Source organism: Manacus candei, unplaced genomic scaffold, assembly GCF_025592945.1.
Source record: "Manacus candei isolate 608988 ecotype Guabito, Panama unplaced genomic scaffold, ASM2559294v1 h1tg000069l, whole genome shotgun sequence".
Lineage (NCBI taxonomy): Eukaryota > Metazoa > Chordata > Aves > Passeriformes > Pipridae > Manacus > Manacus candei.
The window spans coordinates 3449554-3472469 of NW_026138117.1; the positions used below are offsets into that span (position 1 = coordinate 3449554).

Here is a 22916-nt window from a genome sequence, read left to right on the forward strand (position 1 = left end):
AAGTTCTCATTCAGAAAGGCCAGCTCAACAGCACATATGAAAGGGCATGTCTGAAATGTCTGAGATGTCAGACTTCCACAGATTTCAATGACATTTGGAACAGGCCTCAAACCGTTCGTTGTCATCTACATCCATTTGCTAAAACACGTCAATTGGAAAAACCAAAGAGGCCATGAACAAGTGCTCTCACATACCTGGACATGAGAAGTTAACATATGCCCCCTGTACTCTTAGGAAATAATAACTTCTCAGCAGCTGAGGTAACTCGTGGCATTACAGAGCATTACCATTTCAGAATGGTCACTCTTAACAGCAAGGCACTTGTTCAGTTAACTGTGAACAAACCCCTGCAATTTTCAGAAGAAGCAGAAGCCATGAATGCACATACCTGGGCCAGATTCTTCCGGAGTGGGGCTGCAATCTGCACAGAAATGGAGGGGCAACATGCATGATTAAGGAGCAGCAACACAGTCAAATATAAGCAACTCAAATGCTCAACGCCAGGGTTCTCAAACACTTCCATTGAGTGAAGAGGAGCTCAGCAGAAATACTTGGTTGCCCGCAGGCACCAAGGGCATGGGCTGTCTCCTCCACTCCATTGTTTCTGATCAGAGGATCACCTGGATGGGGACTTGGAGGAAAGCCAGTACCTGTCAATCCCCAGTGATCCACAGGGTACAATTTGAGAACCACTGGTTTACTGCAATTATAGAATAAGCTGGCAGTAAGGTTGCTAAACAGAAGAGCAAAAGACTAGCAGTAAGTTCAATGCACTTAACAGAAAATGACATTAAGGAACCCACACTGAAAGAGTAATAAAGAAACTGTACTTTGCTACCTTAGTCAATATTCTGTTATACAATTTCTGAAATATTTAACACAACCAAGTCTATGAGTATTCCACACTCCTTCAGTGGGAGGATCAAGCTGTCCAACCCCTCTGCAATAAGCAGGGCCATCTTCCACTACACAGGCTGCTCACAGCCTCATCCAATCTGACTTTGAATGTTTGTAGGGATGGGGCATCTTCCACCTCTCTGGGCAACCTCAGCCAGTGTTTTGCCACTCTCATCATAAAAAAAATTTGTTTCTTACAACTAGTCTAAATCAATCCTCCTTTAGTTTAAAACCATTTATCAGGTTAGGTTTGGAGTCAAGGAGAGTAACTCAACGGAAAAATTCCCAGTGATATCTACTAAGATAATTTTTTTTCATAGTATTGAACCTGTTCCTCCATCAAAAATACTGAGCATTAATTAGAAACTACACCTGATGAGAATGTGATCAAGTACTCAGATTGCTCATTAAGACTTATGAACAATGTTTGCACCAGATACCTAAGAAACAGGATTCCCTCTTCGGGATTTTTTAAGTTAAATTCACTCAACATTGGTTGACAGTCAGACTTTAGAGATTCCTAACAGTTAGGTAGCACTGGGAAATGGCAGCAAGTCCCTTAGCTTTAAAACTGGGCACACTTCTTGATTTAATGTTTCTGCCCCAGGTTCTGTCAATTAAATGGAAAGATTTTTTTTGCCTATTTTGCATGAACAGCAGGGAAAGGTTAAAGAAATTCTTTGCACTAACAAAACCTTTGGTAGGTACATGCAGTCAATTCCACATGCATACAGTCTAAGTGTCAAGATCCAGAGCAGATTTAAAATATCCACTGAAAATGAAAGAAAATTATTGTTCTAAGATGTTTTCAGCATCAAATTCTCTTGGGAAAAGCTTCTGATATCACTCATCACAGATTTTTTCTATTCTTTTTAATATTCAAATTTAAAATCCACAACTTTTAATCACTGACATGAACATTGAAGGTTACTGATTAAACTTTCATGTACATACACATAAAATTTTATGTAAACTAGCTAGCAAATAAAAACATTTATAGGTACCAAACTGGTAGAAGAAATTTAGTCAAAGATTGAGTACATATTCTGAAAGAAGAACCAACTCTCCTATTCCGTTATAATACACAAAAATGTCAGTCTAATAGAAAAACACCATCTTCTAAGAGACTAAACTGTATGTATCATGTGCAAAGCTACACAAAAATACATTTATTTTGCTTTCTTTTTCTTAAGGTACTGTCTTGCACTGCAACACTAACAATGGGATGGACATGAAGTCACATTCACACATAAGGGACAAAGGGCCATCAAATGATAAGACAGAACAGTAGAAAGGAAATGAAAACACAGATCAATCTTTCTAAAGTTTTACTTTGCCCATCTGCTCTATTAAGTGCCCAAGTCATAGTGATCACATGTAAAGAATGTGAGAATAAGTCAAATAAATATATAAGTAGGTGACATAATTATGAAATCTAATGCACAGCTGCAGAAATGTCAATCTAAACTGATAAAGACGTTTTTCATTCACATGCTCACCACCTTATGCTGGGTTCAATCCAGCACCCACTTTTAGCTCAAATTTAGATTGGATTATTCCACTGAGAGCTTGCACTGCCAATTCCTACCTTCCAGATACAAGAAGTCTAAATAATTGAGTGCCTCAGCAACACAGCTCTTGACAATTTTTGTTAAAACTTGCTTTGAAATCCAGTAAGTTCATCCAAATTCAACTCAACCTAATGGGACTACTTGGCTCCCTCCCATGCTTCGGCAGCCCAGCTGGGACCATAGCTTTTGCAGTAGTGCCTGTATTTCTCTCATGTTCTATTTATCTTTTAAAGAGGTTCACTATAATAAGCTTTGATTGCTGCAAAGAAGCTGAAGCCAACGGGAAAGCTGCTAGAGGTGGTGTTTGACATATGCTAACCCAAACAGCTGTTTTACCACCTTAAAACATCCAGAGTGAAAACCAAATGCCATAGTCATCAATGGATTTGGCAAGGATTTCACTGAGACCACTTATGTCAAAATAAGTAATGGGCTTAGCACGCCCAGTACACAAAGAGCCCTTTCTGCCTCACATCACTGCTTAACACCACCACTGAACTAAAAACACATGGAGGGATGTAAGGGAGGCTAAGGAATTATGCCAGCGCACAGTGAGAGAGCAGCAGTGACAAGCAGTGTCTGGCATACGCACTTGTCTTTCTGAGGGAATGGCATGCACAGGATGGTGTGGATGAAGATGGTGGTGAGGATGATGAAGGTGGTGAGGATGATGAGGTCTCATTTAAATCTTCTGGATTTATCCAGTAGGCACGAGTGTCCCGATTACCTTTCTTACTAGTACTGCTGACGTCACACTGGAAAACATCTTCACAGCTGTCACTTTGCAAGCGCTCCTTCTGGAGAAGTTTGTCCACTCTCTGTATAATGCACTCTAGACTTTTGTCGACATTCAACCAAACTTTCTCCTTAAAAGAAAACATTTCCTTCTCAATTTAAAAAGAAAAGAGACATTGGGTAACAAATCCCTTGGTAATATATTTCCTCTTATGATTCTAGTCACAAATCCTCTGAAAATCTCCTCTGGGCTATCATGGTTACACATGTGCACGCACAAATTATGGATACGTAATGTATACCAGCATGCCAACAATATGTAGTGACATGACTTATGTGCTAAATTGCAAAGCTATTTTCTAAGTTAATTTGCCAAACAATTTTAGGTGCCTCTTCCTGCAATGTTATTCCAGTTTCCAATTGGCACTATTGTTTATTCTTGAAATTTGTGTTTGACATAATAATTGTATACAATCACACATCTTTTTTTCTATATAACTCAGTGAACAACAGATAAAATTACTGTATTATAGTACTGCCTAAATAACTGAATTAGCTTTATTCATATCTCATTACTGTGACTTGGACTGTAAGTCAAAGTATGCCAAAATAATAGAAACTAGCAAGGAACCATTTCCAAAATGAATTGGATCTTTTTTAAAAACTGGTATTTCACAATATTCGTAACTGTTTTAATTAATCCTAACTATTTGTGAGATTTAATTAATTTCTGTTTATATTTCACAATGACAGAATTTACACAGTCCAACTCTCATTTTGATTGGCAGGGTGGTAAGGAAACCATTTGAATACTTTGTGCAAACAGTTTTAAAATAGCCAGAACAGTGACAGACTGCAAGTTATAAACAGACGAGAATACAAATAGGAAGGCTGACTTGTATAGCTAACAGACAAAACACATCTTATTTTGGAGAAGTGCAAAAGCCAATTGTAGTATGGTCAGGTTTTTTTACTTTAAAAGCTATTTACTTTCCCTTGGAACTGATCTCAAAGAAGCTATGCACCCACTGTAACAATTTCCACTGTTTAGGAGACCCAGAAATATTTATTAAGGTCTGTCTGTATTCCCACACCAAGGAGTAACTGAGCATAGGATAGAGGTCATTTTTTCGCTAGTTGACCAATCTCCTAAATATTGATCCTATATCTGGTGAGCAGCTACAGAGTTTGTCAAAGAAGAACATAGCAAACGAAAGTAAAAAGAAGAAAGTATTCATCATTCCACTAAGGGAACATACCCATTCCTCTTCATGCCAATCCACCTGCAGAGAAGATCGGCTATTTCTTCCTGTCCATCTGGCCACAAGTGTATCTTGATCATTTCTCAGCATGACTTGTTCCCCTTCTCCAGAGGTTGGAGATGCTTTTGAAGCTATATAGTCTGGCCTTGCAGCATTCAGTCCATGTATTGAATTTGCCAACAGCTTGCAGTCACAGACTGTGACAAGTTGCCGGGTCTAAAAAGCAATAAAACCTCCACATTTCAAAAACTTTTTATTATTCCATACACAATTTATACTGTATTTTTTCACAGAAAGCACAAAAGGACAAGTATTCTGTAAAAGGTACCTTTAGAAAAATTTTACAGAATGTCCTTAAAACACAGTATAGGATCCCAAAACACAAATGGTACATTTCCAGAGTCTGTACTACTACGTTAACCTTGTAATTTTTGAAAATTTCACTAAGGAATGTGCAGTTCACCTTTATTTGCACTTTGCTCTCCATTTGACAAAAGCTTAGAACAACGTGCAGACACACATCCAGTGTTTGGGCACTGGAACAGGCTCCCCAGGGAAGTGGTCACAGCACCAAGCCTGACAGAGTTCAAGACGTGTTTGGACAATACTCTTGGGCACATGGTGTGACTCTTGGAGTGTCCTGCACAGGGCCAGCAGTTAGACAAGATGATCCTGATGGGTCCCTTCCAAGTCAATATATTCTATGATTATATAATTTTTACACCCCACACAAGAGTTGCCGCACCAGAGAGACCAAGCTTCACCCCCATCATCTCATCTGGAATCATAACAACACTTAAAAAGAGGGCTGAAGGTAAAACCACTAATTAATGCAACCTGTTCCCCATCTTATTTAGTGGTGTTGTATTAAAGAATTTCTATAAATTATATGAATATGAAAACTATGTGGCCTGTGCGTCTATAAGAAAAAAAAAAGGAAACAGGACTTTACTACATTATATATACACACTATCCAGCTGTAGATCAGTTATTATCCACAGATCAGTTATACTCAGAGTGAATAAATAATACATTTACATGAGGTCACGTTATTTTTTGCACTCTACAAAGTTATATGCATATCACCTCCACTGGGACAATTTATAGTAAGCTGAGTGGCCACTGCTGCTGTTTACAACGTTCAGATCTGCCTCAAGGACAGAAGGGGTCAGTAAAACTGCATTTGTTTTTTTTTCTCCCTGTAAGATTGTGTTCAGCTGTGGGTCCAGTCTGGTTTTTGTTAGCACACAACAAGAAATAACTGGTTTACACCTCTATAATTCAAGCAAAGGCTGTGTCACCATTATTCCTTATTTCACCAGCAGAAAAATACAGAATTGTTTCACTAACTTTTGCACAGTTGCTGCTGCTTGACAGATGACTCAGAGCATTAAAACATCCAAGGTGGTTATGGAGAAAAGGATATAAAAGAAAGTGAAGAATGCACATTACTGGAATATGATGAATGAATAGAGGGAATCAGAGGACATCACTCTCCACTGCACTCTCAAGAGGAGGTGAAGGCAAGAGTGTGAAAATAGGAGACAGCCTAAATAAAAGCAAGAAATTTTAAAGGTTGATCTAGTTTTTTTTCTTTAGGACTGCACATGTTACAACACACTACTGAACAAGGTAAAATAGATGTTTTAAGAAATCCTACTAAAGACAGGAAAAAAAATAAACTGTGCTTCAGTGGGGAAATGAATTATTCTCCTACCTTGTCTGCCAGGATAGCAAGTGTTCTTTCAAGGCCATTAGCTGATCTATCCTTGGCAGCTCTCGACAGCCTTTCTGCATAGTAACTGACTTGCGTTTTCAGGGTGTTGATTTGTGCAATAATTTCCTTTGCTCTAACAATGTCCTGTGGGATGTATATTATAGACTGGGAACTTGTTGAAGTGCTGTAAAAGAAAGACTGATTTTAGGGGGAGAATTGATCTAGAGGTACGCACATTACAGTGGCATGCTGGGGAATTAATGGCAGACAACAAAAATTTACCTAAGCTAGCGATCAACAGTGAAAGGTGAGTGGGCAATTGCACAGCAGGAACATGATCCTAGAGCCTTCTCTGCCTTTACTGAAAGCATTCAGATGCAGATTTACTAATCATTTATATCAAGGGGCTGTGGGCAGAGCTTGTACACCAGAAGGACAGTTTTGCTGAGGAGAATGTGGGTGACAGATTTTGCCATCAGACACAGAACCACTGTTTGCAGAGACAGCTTGCCCCCTTCTCCCTCTCCTTACTACACAGATACTTCACTAAGGCCAGGTTTACAAACCTGTTTTATCACACAGCTAATAGCACTATGAAAAGAAAATCTGCACTCCTTCTCACTTCTTCAGAGAATTGCCACGAGATTCATAATGCAAACACCGTGGCATTAAAAAAAAATCCAATATATACTTTCCTCCATTGCAGGCCTACATCAAATTACACCAGTAAAAGCAACTTTATGATATGTAAAAAACCAACATGTATCTCCAGGCTAATCCAAGGAAACTGTCCTCGGTGTAGTTTCTGTTTGCACACACTTAATATACTAAACTAGGGACATGATACAACTCTCCCCATAGTAAACCCATCTGTGACAGTATCAAGCACGACCAAGTTTTAGCCTTTTTCAAACAGTAAGGGAAATAAACTACACCAATAAAACATATCTTTATATTGGGATACTGCAGCTCCACTAAGACTGCTTACTTGGCAGTGGAGAATAGTTTATGTCCTTTTACGTTTAGATGTCTATAGAAATTGCTTATCCAGTCCAAGACAGATGTTCTGTAACTGCTGGAGAGAGACTAGCACTTCCAAAGGGTGATCTAAGCCTACCTGAGAAAAGCCATTCACAAAAGCTGCCTTTTAGCTTAGAAAATTACTTTAGGCTGAAGCTGTGCTCTTAGTTATTTAGAACCAACTGATCACTACTCCCTTTGTCAAGCAATATGGTGGTTTTTTTCTTCCCAGTAGGAAAGGTATCCTTTACATCAGCTCCAGCTGTGACAAGTGCGATGCCCATTCACAACATGGTATCAAGCCTGAGGTGACACCAATTGTATATTATCTTAATTTTATTTTTTTTCCCCAGTCATGAATGGCTTCAGCATAGTAACAGCACAGAAGAACCTACTGTTTGCACCAATCTCACCACTGTTCAGTGGACAGGGCCATGCTGAGAGACTAGCTGGAGAGGTGTTTCTTTTCTAGCCACAGTTACCACAGATCATGGCCTCCAAGAAGTGTGAATTCCTCTGCTACCCTTAGAGCAATGCCATTAATTTCTGCAGCGTATCTGTGAGGTAAGACAGGAGGATTGCGAGGGGCATGCTTTAAAATCATGCCACAAATCCAATTCTTGTCCCTTAACTGATATTAAGGCAAGGGGGACCTTAATGCCAGTATCTGTCTGAGCTCCATTGCAAAAAAAAGAGATGAGGGATTTGTTTCCAAAGGATGTAATGCAGAAGTGATTCTTGAAAGAGCTTCCTTGTCTGTGCTTTGGTCACCCACCCGAGTGAAGCAGAGAACAACCACTCCCCAGAACTGCTATGCAATACAGCAAATTCAGTCTCAGCTTTTAGGACTTTCTCTGTACATGATTTGTGCTCTCTAGTGACTGGTGATTTTAGTGACAATTCCTCTGAGCAATTTCTTTCCACAACAGTGTGGTTAACATGCATAAAGACATATTTGGCAGGAAAGGCCATGCAACATATTAAGATTTGATTAAAGTTACTATATTTTTAATCACAGACATTTGCTGGGATGATTGGGAGAAAAATTCATGGTGTAAAGTTCACATATACTTACTTTCCAACCTGCAATTGTTTTTGCAAATGAACAGCTTTCATTGTGCTATATCAGCAAACTGTAACACAGACTTAAATTCTCAGTGAATTAGGGGTTCAACCTCAATATGAGTAATTTAGAGCAGAACTTCTGCATTGTTGAACCATCGAGTAATGTTTCCTTTTCATAGCACTGAATACCTCAACGTTAAGAAAGATAAACAAAAGTTAAGCAAAAATGTTTAAATGAAGACATGGATTACAGAAATATAAACCATGCCCAATCTATCATTATTGAGATTTAAAAATTACATAGAGTTATCTTAATTATCTTCCACCTCTGGTAGAAAGTTTCTCATTCCAGGCAGTTTTCACTGGAAGTAAAAAAGAAAAACATATAAAATCCTTATGTTCTGATTTTCAGTTTTCTAACTTCTTATGATCAGAGAGAGCCAGAAAGCTAGCTGTTCATTACAAACAAACATTGCAGAGGAAATGAAATTCATTCACACATCATGTTCTACAAAGCAGCTACAATTACTTAGAGCACAACTAGGGATGCCATGATGCATGACATTAAAAAGCCCTGCACACTTTAAAACACAGCAGATCTTTGCCAAAGAAAAGAAAAATAAAACAACCCAAACAACAGAAAACCTCTCTATAGAACTCTCAGAAACAGAAAACTCACCAACACTCCTCATAACTGCTACAAAAACAAAAAACCAAAATAAAATTAGCAGATTGTTAGCAAATACCGAAAGCAGAAACAAAACAAAGTATACTCGGGGAAATAACTTATTCGAGTCATTTTTTCAACAAGGTGGGTACATAAAGATTAAACTTGTAAGCAAAAAAACACAGATTGCCAGATGCCCATGTGTTGTTTTGGGGAAATGTTGTGAATGCACCAAGCACAGTTATGCCAATGAAAGGAGAAGGAGTTGAATGTAACAATGAAACTGAGGAGATGGATCTCAGTTCTACTACACTAGCTTTTATGACAACATGGAAGCACTTAAAATGAAAGTTACTCTTCAAATGTTGAACCTGCAGTTTTCATGGACCCAGAAGGAATAGTTCTGAAAAGCTTAGAGGAAAAGTACCGGATAGAAATTCAGCTCTCCAATCAGCTTAATTATTGAGCGAAGGGGAAAAAAAAGAAACAAAAAAGCTGTGGGAACTTATGTATTGCAAGAGTAAGGACCACTTCAGTGGCTAGGGTGACAGAAGAAGGTTGTTTCAGAAAGCAATAGTGGTAACAAAAGAACAGAAAGGGTGAGCCTAGCATACCAGTGTCTCCAGGTTTAGTTTCCTCCATTCCTATCCTAGCGCGCACTCTGTAAGCCTGGAATAATTACATTAGGCATATTTTTGCATCAATCTTTTTATCAGTACATATCTGACTGATGTTCACAGAATGGTGTTAACTCACTTCTCTATTGCCAAAATTATTTCTGCAGTTCGCAGAGCCTGGTTCCCATGTCCCTCCCTCCTGCTGTCAGCTCCAAATTATACTAATCCTTTCTTTAGAAGGGCATGATCAAGGTCTCCCTTCCCTGGCTACAGTGACTCCTTGTCCTGCTGCTCTAATAATGCAGACCCATACAGCAATCTCTCTTCTTTGAGAGATGGAGTGGGTACCATGTGTGTTTTTGCCTTCAGCATGTAACCTTTTAAGTTCCTGCATCTTCCTCTAGTACATATGGCTATACTTTCAGAGAGGTCACTTAGTCCCTGAAGACAGGACTGTGGAGGTCAAGTATCCTGTTTGTAGAGCAGAGGCCGGATTCAGAAGCGTAATCTGTGCATAAACCTTTAGGTAAAGCAGAAAAGCCTCAAGCAATAGCCCCAGAACTAAACCCACTTTGTCAACAAGGAATTTACCAATCAGACACAGCTGTTTCCTACCAAAGAGAGCTCAGGAACATGACCTTGAAATTATGAGAGAGGTGAAAGTCTACTGAAAATAATGGGTTGAAAGCATGATGTAGTGCAGTTGAGGAGGTTCTACAGATAAATGTTCTAATCCACAATTAGGCAGAGCCCAAACCCAACACCTAAAATAACTAAACTAAATGAATCAACAAGTATGCAGGAAAACTAAAGACTCCATAAAAAGACTATTAGAAGGGGCCCATTAGTAAACAAATAAATACAGTAATATAAAGGTGAAAGTGTTTTCCCTCTTCTTTGGAAAAAAAAACCCACTGAAAAATCTTCATATTTTATAGTAGAACTATTAAATGCAATTCAAGAAAAACATAGAATGGAGTGATTTTCCAAATCACGGAGAATGGAACAGAGGGAAAAGGCACAATAACACGTGACATAAATATTTCTACTTACTGTTTCTTTGCCTCTTCAAATTTATGCAGTTTTTTCCGCAAACCACCCGATTTAAAGCCTTGACAATGAGCTGCTGGTGCTCCTATGGTGACTATGTCGTAGTTCTGATCTGGGATGGACAAAAACGACTTACAAATGAAAGTTTGTCACCTTTAATGTGGTCAAACAATTGTGGAAGTTCAAAAACTACTCTGAAAATAACTTCTGGAAAACTTTGTGCCAGTGTTTTGAAGGACAAAGAAAACTGAATTGTTCTAGAGGCCCTGGAAATCCATCAAGTACTTTTTGAAGTGAAAGACCCATATGTGAACGCAGGTCTCCTTGTTTCTTAATCTAGAACACTCACAGTAATAAAGAAGTCTTGAACATTGGTCTCTATACAAAACCTGTCACTACTGTAATCCCTCACATGGACACATGGGACATCTGTGTGCCCACAGTTAGCAGGAATTACTGGTAAAAGAAGGGAAAACCTAGGTTATTAATGAAGAAACAAGTTTAATGTGAACACATGTGCGATTTTGCATAACCATACATAATGGTTCCAGAGAAAAAGCACAACAGTCAGAACCTTTGCTATTCTGCTACAATTAAACATGGAAGGGACACAGCATCTTAACCCAATCCTAGTACAAAGACTGACTTGTGCCACCTAGGGTAAAGTTAACCACAGAACCTAGTTTTGCCACCTGCAGAATAGCAATATTTATACTTATGCCTCTTTTTTTGCAAAGATATTTGGACTCTGAGGCTAGTACAGCACTTTGTAGAAACTTGGTTGTATGGTTGAGGATGGAAATAAAAAAAATTGAGAGAAAAGTAACAGGATAAGGTGAAGAAAGAGAGAAAGAAACAAATACCTGATCCTCCATCATCCTGGACTCTCATTCTCTGTATATGTAAATTCGTAGGAACAAATTCCAATTTTTTATCAGCTTTCAAGCTACTGGCTTTAAATGAAGGACCTGAGAAATGCAGGAGAAAAGTAAGGACAAAAACCCTCTCCTTGTGCCTATGCTAAAACAATCAAGAAGCTTCATTCATTATTTGCTATGTGCTGAAAGAAAAGCAGAGAAAATTTAAAAAAAAAAATAATTAAATTCTTTCTGTTACTGTTCATGCTTGTTCTCTAAGGGTTAGATAAGAGAATGGAGCAGACGAATATCCCCAGATAACTAGCAAACTCACAATAAATGTTAATAAAGACAAGAGGTATAACAGCATTTTTTACTCATCAGACTAAAAAATTCTGGGTTCCCAATTTCAGAGAAACACTACCGAACCTGGTTGAGAAGAATCATGTTATTATGAAAAAAATTCACCTTTATACTGGTGCAGGTCAGTTAGATTTTCCTGATAAGTTAAAATAATTGTTTGGTATTGAGTAACTATTTGTCGGCGAAGGCTTTCCCAACACGGAGACAGTTCTCCTAATTCCTCTAGTTCACAAACCCTAGGGGAAAAGACAAAAAAAAAAAAAAAGGGAAGAGAGAGAGAGGTGTTTATGTCCATAGTCCACTTGACTGAGAATGAGTTTCACATTGTATCAATGTAGCACCATCTTCAGCAGACACACTCCAAATTTACTGTCATGTAACCTATACACCAGAGTGGGAATCTTCCCAAACATACAACCTGAAGCACTGTTGAGTTCTACTCCAAAGTACATTGGTTCCAAAGTACATTGGTTGAGTTCTACTCCAAAGTACATTGGTACAGGCAGAATACACTGTGTTACCTCCAGGAGCCTCAGGTGCTGGTCAAAAGCAAAGCTTCCCACTTTTCTCCAGGAACTTTCAAACTACATGAGGATTTGCAAATGATGGGAACTGTCATCATGTTAGGCGACTTGGGACGAGGACCTTTTAAGACCACTCCACTGAATTGTGGTGGCCCTTAAACTAAATCAGAGTTTTGACAGAGGTTAGGTGGGATGTTAACACCTATCTGATGTTAGGTACAAGGAGTATCTGCGTTGGCTGCATATCTACACAACAGTATGCAAGACCAGGGAAGGCCTAAGAAGCGTAAGCATTAATAAGGGTTTGGAGAGACAAAAGATGAATCAACAAAACCTTCATCTGAGATTCAGGATTTTGGCACTCAAGATTCCCTGCACGCAGAATAATGGATGACTGGATATCCCCTGATATGAGCAGGAAACACCCTGGCTTTACCCTTGCACCCTGACTGCTAAGTTTGCAGTCATACATGGCAATCCTGAATTACATACTGTTCTCCAATAGCATTGCTGAGAAAATACTCAGTGTATTTCATGTCATGTTTGTATTACTGTCTTCTTGGATTAAGATATTAATTGGAATAAAGAAAGAAGGTGAAAAGTAAACAAGTCAACACCAGACACAATTCAACAGTACATTACCCCAGAAAGGGCAGAACAATCACCTGTCAAAAGGATCCAACAATTCTATTGTTTTAACTCATTGTCTGCATATAATTTAGGACAGTATTTCACAGTATTTAGGATATTATCAAAAGGAAACAAATTTCCAAGAAAAATATCAGATCGATTTGCCAATAGGCAACAGCGTAAATATACTAGCGACTTGGATAAAGAGACTTTCAATTTTGTCTTGTAAACTCCTTCCTGCATAAGATGCTATTACAACTCCCTCATCAAAGTCTCTGCTCAAAACTAGTCATGCATTTGAGGCCATGTCTTCCCGAAGTAAACTCACGGCTTAACGTTTCAAGTTTATTTGTTTGTCCTATAGAGCTAAGACAGTAGGAGATGTGCATGCCATGAATAATGAGGTACACAAAATACTCCCCACTCCAGTTAGATGTTTCCTTTCAAAGAGCTCTGGCCCAGAAGAGTTTTAGTAAGAGACAGCAGTTCTGATTATCCAAGACATTTTAAAGGTCACCAGGATGTTAAGACAGAAGCAGTTGTGCTTGTGTAGCTGTCCGTCATTCCTCTGGGCTGCCGCACAGAGAACGGAGCTCAGCCAAATGTGAGAGATCCTATGAATACAAACTGTGTTTGTGCAAATCATTGAGGGCCACCTCAATTGAGCAGAGAGAAGGAAGTTTTTCTGGGTAATTACACAAAAGCAGTACTTACCTTTGACCCACACAATTCAGGGCACACCAAATGGTACTAACAATCATGTGGGCTGTTATTAACCCACAGCTGTATACAACAGGCACCCACTGATCTCTGTATGACTTTAGCAAGAGCCTCTGAACATTCACATTTCATGGCTAAGGCCTAAACAAACTCCACTGTCTACAGTCTTACAGAAAGCCATATCTTTTTCTTCCTTCAACTACATCCATCACAGATGGCACCTACTGGATAAGCTTGCCAACTCTTTATATTGTTAAGGTTGTACCTCATAATGAATAGGTCCTTTAAACCTATTGTGAGTAAAGCTGTAGAGAAACAAAGATATAAAATAAAAATAAATAACCCATATCTAAATGTGCAATGGCATATCCCTAGCCTGCTCCAGCAAGGTTGTAGCAGGACAGTTGAACAAGATACATTCATTCTCTAGAATCTAAGTGCATGTCAATAAAAAGCAAAACTCAACAGCAGAAAAAAGCATTAGTTTTTCCCATGCACTACAACAAGTCTCTGTCATCTTCCTGTGAGAGTTTACCATTTTCACAAAATACGAAAATACCTAAAACGAATGGATTAACCAATGATTTTCTTTCAAAATACTGTAAAAGAACTAAAATGTCTTAATATAACAATATGAGAGTACTACATAGTTTTACTTTTAATTAAGGTCATGTTTAGTTAGGTCTGTAGGAGTGGATGTAACAGTCAAAATAAAAGCCCAATACTCAAAACTACGGCTAAAATTCTTTAACATTCCTTGGCCTTTATAAAGAATACACAAACCATTAGATTTGCAAAGCACAGCCTACAAATGTAGGGAAGTAAAACTCATAAATGAATATGTTGCCTGGAAGAGAGTTAATTGCTTCAAAAAGAAGAAAATGATAATAAACCTAAAAAATGCTTATCAGATTTCCTTCTCCCTCCCACCTCCTAAAATGAGACAATGTCATTACTGTCTTACAATGTTTCATTTTACTTGCTTTTATTCTGTTCTCCTTCAAAGTGATTTGGATTTTTCTTCTCTGTCTGCTATTCTAATTACTCATTCTAGTCAGCTAGTTTCTCTGCTGTCTCTGTTCCTTTCTCAAAATCCTCAGCAGCTGGAGTTATTACACTTTCATTTTGCTGTCTCATCTATTCAGATTTCCCTCCAACTATGAAAAATTGAGATAGGTTTTATTTTTAATTCAACTTCATTTTTTCCTTTAGATTAAAAATAAACCATGTTAAAAAAACCAAAGTGTACTGAAGTATATAAATTATTATATATATATAAAGACAACATATTTTAATGCACAGGTTGTAATACAGTCATACAACTATGGAATAGTATATTCCTTTGAATACTTTTGTGAGAGGAACATATAACCTCTAAATGCAGCAACTGTAGTATGATCCTGTGTTCACTATGTGTTTACTCTCCTATCAGCACCTCTGTATGTTACCATACATTCAAGCCTAAAAATGTGAAGTTTTATTCACTGTCACTGTACAGTCAGCAACATGCTGATTTTACTAATTTTTCTTCAGTGCCTCTGCGCATTAATACAGATATATTCCTTCCTCAGTCAGTAACAGGTACGTCACTGCTGTATTGCTGCACGTTAACCATTCCAAACTCACCTTGCTGCATCTTCTTCTAGAAGCAGTTTCACAAATTGTCTAGGGATGTGCAGCGACAGGATGCTCTCAGCCATCTGCTCCAAGATTCTTAAGTGATTTCCATCAGTGGTTGGGAAACGATACATTCGGCAAATGGCACCACCAAACACTAAAGAATTAAAATCGTGTTATTGAAGCATAGGGTTTGAGTTAAAAGTGTACAAAGTCACTTCTTTTCTAAAGTAAATGGTTTTGGTTCATCATTGTGCTATAACACACTGCTGTAATGATCTGATTTATCCAGGCATCAGTCTAGCTTTTCCAAGCACGGTCATTCTGCAGTGACCGCTCTCCTAGTGTTTGCAGGAAAAGCCTCCACTCCAAATGACTTAAAACACTGGTAAGGAAATTAAACAAATGAAATACATACTCAATTTTTAAAATATTTTCTTTTTCATCTATGTACCATGCATTTTCCTCTCATGCAATCATTTGCTGGAAAACTAATCTTTCTGCAAGAATATTTTTTTAAAACAACTTCCTTTCCTCTGTCTCTCTCCTCATCCCCAATGGTCACTTACAGTCAACTTACTGGCAAACATTTGCTTCTATTGTTTTTACAATAAAAAATAGTGCAAATGATAAAGTAATTTATTCTTGTATGACTCTCAGAGGACTGCTCAATCAGTAACCTGATCCTATTCAAATGAAACATCTGCTGAAATGCCCTGGGGCCACAGGCAGACAGGGAAAGATGAGCTTTTTGATGCCTAAAGCTTACTTGTTATAGCCCACAGCAGCTTACCAGATTTCAGTAGTGCATCTTTCCTTAGTGAAGCATATTTGGATCTGATTCCTAAAGATTCTGTTAAACTTTCATCAACTGGTAAAACAGTCTAAACAAAAAAAAACAAAACAGAAATAGTAAAGAATAAAACCTCAGTGCCTGGGCAATATGCAGTGATAACCCTATCACACAGGCTTCAAAGAAATATTTGACACAACATGTACTTTAAATAAATATTCAAAATATGTTTACTGTGGACAAAAAATACTGCTGGCTGAAATAATAAATCCTAAGTGTTTTTATTTATCTCTACTGCACAGTTCAAAATGCCATAGATTTTCACCCAGCCATTCAACTACTTTCTTTCAGCACAGCTCCAGAGTCCTTAAAGGTACTGCATCAGTATGTGGTACCTACAGGTCTGGATGGATATGAACTGATACTAATCCACACTGTAACTGTAATACATAGATACCGCTGCAATTATCACCAAGATACTCAGAACACAAGGTTTACAGAATTAACATTTGTCTAGGCTGAGAGAGTGTTGCAAATATCTGCTCTCAAATAAATATTTGGGGATGAGAAAAAGAAATACATCCAGCAATCAAGTAACCTGTAACAATACCATGAGCCTCTTCTGATGACAGACATGAGCACTTGAAGTGAAAGTTTAATCATTGTAAAAGAAAATTTGCCTCAAGACTTTACCCAAAATATGAGCACCCCAAGAGTTCTGCAAAACACAAAATGGCTTCAAAATCCCTAGGCTGCTTTTTACAGGACTTTGAAAATGTAAACCACTACTAAATAATAAGATGGACAGGAAAGTTGACAGCAGATGCCAACCTGGCTTATTTCAATGCTGGCAATAAGGCTGCATTCTTCTGTATTTGACACAATGCTCATACTCACCCTTCCATTAATTGTATCAGGTGATCTTGTCACTGGAGGCCTTTGGTCAGATTTTTCCTCCATTTGCCATCCAATAACTGTGATGTTACCTACACGGTCACTTTCAGCCGACCTGCAACAAACACTCTGCGTTGAGATTTTTTTGGAGGTGGACCTGTTTATCAACAAGGGAACACTTATAAAAGGCTACTAATCTTCAAATTTAATGAACATTTTAAATAGGAAGCTTTTCAGCTTCATTCAGCACAATTTTATAATGGGTTATTCCAACAGGAGAACAATCCTCTAATTCTTCAGGGATGCTGTACAGAACTCCTAGTTGAAGGCAACCTAAAACCATGCACATGTTTCAATGCTCCTGTAAAACCAGAAAGAGCTCAGATTTTACAATTAGGCAATTGTAAAAAAAAATCAGAATATACTTGATATCAAAACAAGACAGTTTAATAAAGTCCATTTTCAACTTAAGAACCATGTGTAACACACTAGCATGAAATTCTTGCAATCACATTCATCTCCCTCAAAACACTCTCACCTTTATACCTATGATAAATTATTTTATCCAGCATCAATGTCATACTTTTGGTGTCTTTTCTGACTCATTTCCCTCATCTACTCCCATTGTGAAATCATGTAATTTGTTTTCTTTATAACACACTGTGGAAAAGCCAAAAGCCTTACCCATTTCTTCTCATAGCATAAAATGCTTTGCCCATATTTTGTTAGTGGTGTCTGGACTAAGAAATTTCCTCAAGTTTATCACAGTCATGGTTTCTAGTGCTGCTTATGCCAATACAACCAACAGTCTTCCTTTGCATTTTTGGTTATGCTTTCCTCCTTCAGTTTACTTACCCTTGCCTTCTCTGACAGGGATGCCTGTCCTACTTTCAACACAAACTACTGTAATGTGCATTTACACATCAGAGCTCTCTTTTCTTAATTTTACTTTGCCTTACTAATTCTTCTCCAATCCTCAACTTTGTCCCATACTGGCTTTCCAGAGTGTGGTTTGATTCCTATGATTAGAATGACTGCCTTAAGGATTGGTATTAGACTCACATCCTCTTTTTCATTCCCCCTTGAGTCATGTTCTTTCCTCAAAAGTTTCCTGTATTAATTAAACTAGAAAAAAACATCAATCAATGATGCTGTACTCTGATTCCTCCTATTCTTAGTGCATTATATTGATAAATACACTATTTAGCAACAAATATGCAATTTAGCAACAAGTAGGTGTTGAAATAGTAAACAGAGCCTAGATTTCACTTTAAACTGAAAGAAGGTAGATTTAGATTTGAAATTAGGAAGAAATTCTTCACTATGTTGAGACACTGGGAACAGGTTGCCCAGAGAAGTTGTGGATGCCCCATCTGTGGAAATGCTCAAGGCCAGGCTGGATGAGGCTTTGAGCTACCTGGTCTAGTGGAAGGTGTCCCTGCCCATGGCAGCGGAGTGGAACTAGATGGTCTTTAAGGTCCCTTCCAACCCAAACCATTGTGTGGTTCTATTATTCTATGCTTTATCTAAGCCAAGGTATTCCAAACAATTAAGGGAACTATTTCAATGGGTTTCATTCTTCCCATCAGAGGCTCTTTATACATCAGTACAGTTAAAAAATATATTCTGCCACTCTTCATGGACTCAAACACTGAGGTGATAGAAGGAAATGCACAAACATTAAGTTGGTCTTGACAATACTTTCTTGACTTGTAGAACTAATAGAACCAATATCTACCACTACTCACCACACTAGAAAGATCTTGTTCTGCATGTTTCAATTATTATGCAATATAAACTAGTTTTTCTGTAATAGTGGCCTGGAACTAAAAGCCTAACCAAAGAAAAGGTTTTTATCACATCTTAGGCATGCTTTCAAGAATTAAGAATTAATTCCTAAATGGAGAAGAACATTACAAACCTTAGTGTTATGTGCAACCTGTGATACTTCTCCTGAAGAAGATCTTTTACAGTGAACGTCCCAGAACCCAATAAATACATCTGAAAGAAGAAGAGTACCAGAACTGTAATTATTTACCTTCACTATAAACAAAGGCTTTGTCCACAGCACTTGGGCCCAAAATAAAATTATTAGGCACAAAAGTCCAAGAAAAAAGAGTAAGATTATATATGCTGACACATAACTAATTAAAAACCCTTAAAATTTCATAAATTTGGTAATTAATAAAAAACCTTTTTATACTGGAGGACTTTAAGCGTTTTTCTTTCTATATGATATGAGCAGAGGTACTCTAATATATACAAGCTTAGGCCCAGCATTACAGCAACACTGAAAGCAGTGACTGAACAGGGCTCAGACTGACTTGTTGAACACTTCACAGTCCCTCCCTGATCCAAACTCAGCTCCTCCTGATGAAACTACCTCCTCTGGAGGTATTCATTTTCCCCAGAGCCTCCCCATGAAGCACTGGACAGAGAGAGACAGCTCTGCTGTCCCTGGAGGCCACAAAAGAGCAGACAGGTGGGGCCTGAAACAGTATTCTGAACAAAAGTCTGAGAATAAATGGTCTCAGTTGCCCACAGAACCAAGCAGTAACATGGGAGCGCTGTCACTTAAACTTTTTTCAGTAAGGGAACAAATCTTGGAACAAAATCACTAAAGTATCAGGGCAGGGTGATTTCTGGAATTTAGTAGCTCTGTTCAAACAGATAGTTTCATTATGGCATTTTGGCACAGGCTAGAAGCCTCAGTTAGGGTTACTAGATCCTTTCCATTATCTAGATCACCAAAGATGTCCACAATATAAGAGAAGAAATAACAGGACCTTTTTAATTTAAATCCAAGGTTCCCAAACTTGTTGCAGACAAGCCTTATTTGAGAAAACTGGCAATGCTCCCCATTTTGCCAAGTCCATCTCACAGTATTTATTCCTCCTTTCCCTACCCATCTTGTTTTCTGTATGGTCAGTGCTGCTATCCCTTTGCTTTCTTCCACAAAAGTTACTAGTTTTATCTCCTTGCCTCTCATTTCCTTGCTCCACACTGACTGGGCAGGCAATAGAATAAAAAAAACTTACTGTTCCCTGAGATCTATCTTTGACATCGTACACGGAGAGTTTGATTTGTGTCATTTGATTGATAAGAGAGTCTTGGAAAAAGGCAATGCTGCTTAGAAAGATAGGATTACTTGTTCCCTGTAATCATAAACAAAAAGCCAAAAATTAATGCAAGGTGATATTTGTTAGGAAGAAATGCTTCCTGGGTTAGCTTCAATTTTAAATCTAATCCAGGAGTACCTCACCACTTACCTCAATAATTTCTGTCTGTGCATGCTTCGTCCAGAATGCCTGGGGAGGTGTAGTTACACTCACTGCTACAAAACTATTTGGTTTTCGATCTAGCGATGGAGTTAGCAGCTCACTGCAAGCTTTAGGTATGCAACAGACAAATAAGTTTAGATTCAGGATCCTTATCTTATTGCCATAAGACTCCATATATTCATAAAGCATTTTATATACCCCGAGCAATGAAACAATGAAGGGTTTAAATATTCGTTCTACCACCACTCACCGTTGTGCATTCAAACAGTAAACGTGCAATCTGATCAGTCTGGCTCCAAGCTCTAGAGATGCAACTTAAACTTGTTCTCTTCTAACCCCTGCCCATCCACCCTCCTGGTACAGCTCATTATAACCATGTCCATGCATAGGTTTTCCTCTGGGAATCTCAGGAGTGTGGCTGCATTTGATTTGAAGTCATGCTCCATTAAGCCCATTACGAAATGGCATTTGCCCATGGAGAACAGACAGAAGCACCTGAACATTGATCAAGCAGCACTACTGTGAGGAAAACTAGCTCGTAATTGTAAATGTCAGCAATTTATTTCCTCTGAAATGTTACTGTGAGTTTAACTGCTGGGAAGGGATTATGGTGAGTAGGAAACGACTACCAAAAATTTCGGTGACTGACTCTACCCAATTACATTACACTTCAGAGACAAAGTCTATCTAGCTAGATACTAGTACAAGAAGTGTAGTCCAACTCTGCTTCAGCTACATGCAGGCAGTTAATTCTGAAATTTACCTAAATAGATTTGCAGTTCTAGATATTTGCAATTTATTTGAAAATATTTAAAGTACCTTATTCAGCTCTCAGAGTGCTTGTTAAGATTATTATTCACAACACAATTACACACATCTGAGAAAATTTTCTAATTTTTCATTTCAAACATGCTGTAAGAGCATAACCTTCCAAATATAAGTCCACTATTAAGCCAAGAAAACCATGCTGCAGTTGAAAATGTGGACTGAATTTTCATGAAAAAAATATTTTCCACTTATTCTTCAAGTAAGGTAAATCAATGCACAAGTTTCTTGTCCAAATTTAACTATCTCAGAATTTAGGTCACTTCTGCATCTCACACTTGACAGCAAAGACTACAGGAAAGAAGGTATGTGTCATAGCTGGTAATTCTTAGAAAACATTCTGTCCTAAAATGGTGTTTCCAGCAAATCTTCAGTTTGCTTGAAGACCTGAGCTGCTGATACACTGACAGTGGAGACAGTTTCACTGTATCTTCATATAAACAAAGTAAACATTCACATAGTAAACATTTAAAATTTTATAGGACAGATGTTTTAATTACGGACTTTTAAAAACATCACAAAATCAAACTGTTTGTTGCTTAACAAAAGATACTGTACAGGCAGCACAAAAACTGTACCATAACTCCATAAAAATCACAGTAAAGTTGCAAACCTCACTATATGAAAGGCACTTCAAAATCAACAATTAAAAACCGGCACACACATTCAACAGCATGCATCAGCAAAACAAGCATAAAAATCAGTAAGCCTACCTAAACTGAACTCTAAAATCGGCTCATCTGGGTCCTGAATGTTTCCTGTAAAGCAGAAAAATTAACACAAGATTAGCCAAACATCACTGTCATGTGAATTCTTTCCTGAAGTTGTAATCATACAGAGAAAGAAATTAAATTTTATAGAAAAAAAAATTTAATCCAGTGACCCATGAATGGTATCTAAAATATTTATTCTGTAAACCTTGGTATCTAAAAACTACTTGGAAAACCTGGAATGATCTCAGTTTATAAAACATATTAAAATATGTAAATTTATGCAAGATTATATGCAATATGGGAATATTAAACATTTAATATCAGCAGAAAACAACAGGATTAAAGCCACTATTAACTCCAAGTTATTAAATCAGATACATCTCCTCTGTAGTAGTTACTAGGAAGAGGTCTGAAAGTATCTGTTTCTATCACTAATGAAAGAAAGCCTCTGAGGGTTACAATCCTAATTTACTAATCATAAAAGATGAGGGAGATAAGCCTCAGCTCCCTGAGCTCTCTTGAAAATTTTATACAATGTCAAACAAGGAGGCTGCCAAGACTCTTCCTAGACCTTGACATTATTTTGTTATTTTCTCCCCACTGGTTATTTTTGACTGATAAACATAACTGCACAAAATCCAGTTTAATTTCTCTTCTTAATCCCCTCTCCAATTTTAATGCTTTGTCTATTTTTAAAATGGCAAGTTCAAGATTTTAAAATTTCTTAGCATAATTCCTTTATCTCATTACCTCCACACAACCAAACACATTTGAATCTTCTAGCAATTAAAAGAAAAACCCCAACATTAGTACAAGGTAGATCCTGAAAGGAGCAACAACAGAGGAAGAGCTGACATGAAGGTACCCACCTGTTAGAGACAGGCCAAGCATGTCAGAGGTGACATCGATGGTGGAGGCCCGTTGCACGGTGCGGGATTTTGCACCATGGCGGGGACTGTGTTCTCTCGCTGTCATTTTCTCATGAAGAGCCTTTCTTTTCTCGCTGCTTGGCTTTACTGATGTTCGTCTCACAGAGTAGCAGAGTGCAGCAGGTTGTCTCCAATTGCTATTCCTCTAACATTACCACACTAAGCAACA

General features: G+C 37.9%; 1 protein-coding gene across 18 annotated transcripts in view; it reads right to left on the reverse strand.

The window, feature by feature from the left end:
* Nucleotides 1-22916, reverse strand: part of INPP4A (inositol polyphosphate-4-phosphatase type I A) — a 124882-nt gene that overhangs the window by 24517 nt on the left and 77449 nt on the right. For 9 of the 18 annotated variants that reach the window (XM_051806801.1, XM_051806800.1, XM_051806792.1 and 6 more), the window contains 16 exons: nt 22688-22906; nt 21819-21863; nt 20269-20387; nt 20038-20154; nt 18921-19000; nt 17003-17114; nt 16106-16196; nt 15322-15469; nt 11927-12057; nt 11465-11569; nt 10605-10713; nt 8947-8964; nt 6183-6366; nt 4463-4681; nt 3061-3334; nt 389-421 (listed from right to left, as the gene is read on the reverse strand). In XM_051806801.1, the coding sequence (XP_051662761.1) occupies nt 389-421; nt 3061-3334; nt 4463-4681; nt 6183-6366; nt 8947-8964; nt 10605-10713; nt 11465-11569; nt 11927-12057; nt 15322-15469; nt 16106-16196; nt 17003-17114; nt 18921-19000; nt 20038-20154; nt 20269-20387; nt 21819-21863; nt 22688-22793 (1891 nt within the window). In that variant the 5' untranslated portion in view covers nt 22794-22906. The remainder of the gene's footprint in view (nt 1-388; nt 422-3060; nt 3335-4462; nt 4682-6182; nt 6367-8946; nt 8965-10604; nt 10714-11464; nt 11570-11926; nt 12058-15321; nt 15470-16105; nt 16197-17002; nt 17115-18920; nt 19001-20037; nt 20155-20268; nt 20388-21818; nt 21864-22687; nt 22907-22916) is intronic. The other 9 variants (XM_051806808.1, XM_051806805.1, XM_051806803.1 and 6 more) reach the window with 5 other exon arrangements.